General features: G+C 50.6%; 1 protein-coding gene across 1 annotated transcript; it reads left to right on the top strand.

Moving 5' to 3' along the window:
* Positions 1–260: 260 nt before the first annotated feature.
* Positions 261–929, top strand: LOC106012005 (the record flags this gene model as incomplete). Its single annotated transcript, XM_013083528.2, is given in 1 exon segment — positions 261–929. A coding segment is annotated over 1 exon segment (635 nt), but the record flags the coding sequence as incomplete, so codon positions are not given.
* Between the last annotated feature and the right edge of the window lie 271 nt (positions 930–1,200).

Here is a 1,200-nt window from a genome sequence, read left to right as displayed (position 1 = left end):
GGAGGGAGGGGGTAGGGGAAGGCGAGGGGGAAAGGGGGGAGGGGGAACAGGGGGTACATCTTGTGACAGTGACTGGTGTTTGGCCTTTAATTTAACGAAATCAAAACACTATTCTTGAGTTTTGCTTTTTTTACAGTAATATACGCTCAGGTTGATCACAGTTCGAATTTGCAACCAAACAAATCCTTCTCCTTTTTGTAGCATAATGTGTCAAAGTTGCACGAACTGTATCAGTTATTTCTTTCCTTGAATTTCAGATCCCAACAGAGACGAGCAGATCGACGTGGTCACAGAATCCGGTGACGTCACCAGATCTTCCTCAGACCGGCGGGGAGATAACTCCTCTTCCAAACACCACGAACCGGAAGTCAGTCATTGTCGTCTCTCACCGGAACTACCCAGAGGCCCCGCTTACATCGCTAGTGACCACGCCCACGTAGATCTGGACTCGGGCAAACCCAAAATCTGGTCGGTGACAGACTTTCTGAGCTCCGCCCACCACCCGGCGAAAGACGGGCCGCCAGGGGCGTTTTCTAAACTGGACACTCTGAAATCAGTCTCAGACTTAAGCCCGACAGGACTGACGGCATCAGATGCTTCTCGGGCTAACGCTCTCCTCGGCAGGTCAGTCGGCTCGTCTGCTACTTCCAACGGACTGAGTCCACTGTCCAGCCCCGCCCACCACCTATCGGCCTACCAGTCGACGTTAGGATATGGTGTAGGGGCGTATCCTTACGCGCTGTCTTCTTACGGGGGTGCCAAGCTGCTCCGCCCCTCCATGTCAGCCGCAGCAGCCGTGTCTCGCTTCAGTCCTTTCCCTTCCGTCAGACCTATGGGAATGGATTCACCGTACATCCCAAGACGTGACATTGGCTTAACCAGAGAAGGCGAATAGGCGATAGACTATGATAATATACATTTTTAGAAAAGATAAAGAAAGAAACGTTCCTCCTTTTCCCAAAGAGGAGATAGACAAAGAAACGTGTCACCTCTTTCCAAATAGAAGGTAGTGAAAGTAACGTTTCACCCCTTTACAAAAAGGAGAAAGAGAAAGAAACGTTTAATCTTTTTCCAAAGTACAGGAAAATGTCGCTGCTCCCTCAACAAACTTGATCTGTCAAAGAGGGCGTTTCCCGGCACCCACTCACAGCCACGACCCTGTCCAAGTCACTCAGTGACACACCCCTCTATCAGCGGCGT

The sequence above is a fragment of the Aplysia californica genome, unplaced genomic scaffold, assembly GCF_000002075.1.
Source record: "Aplysia californica isolate F4 #8 unplaced genomic scaffold, AplCal3.0 scaffold00239, whole genome shotgun sequence".
Classification (NCBI taxonomy): Eukaryota; Metazoa; Mollusca; class Gastropoda; order Aplysiida; family Aplysiidae; genus Aplysia; species Aplysia californica.
Note: the sequence above shows the minus strand (reverse complement) of the source record. Positions and strands in the feature narration are given on the sequence as shown.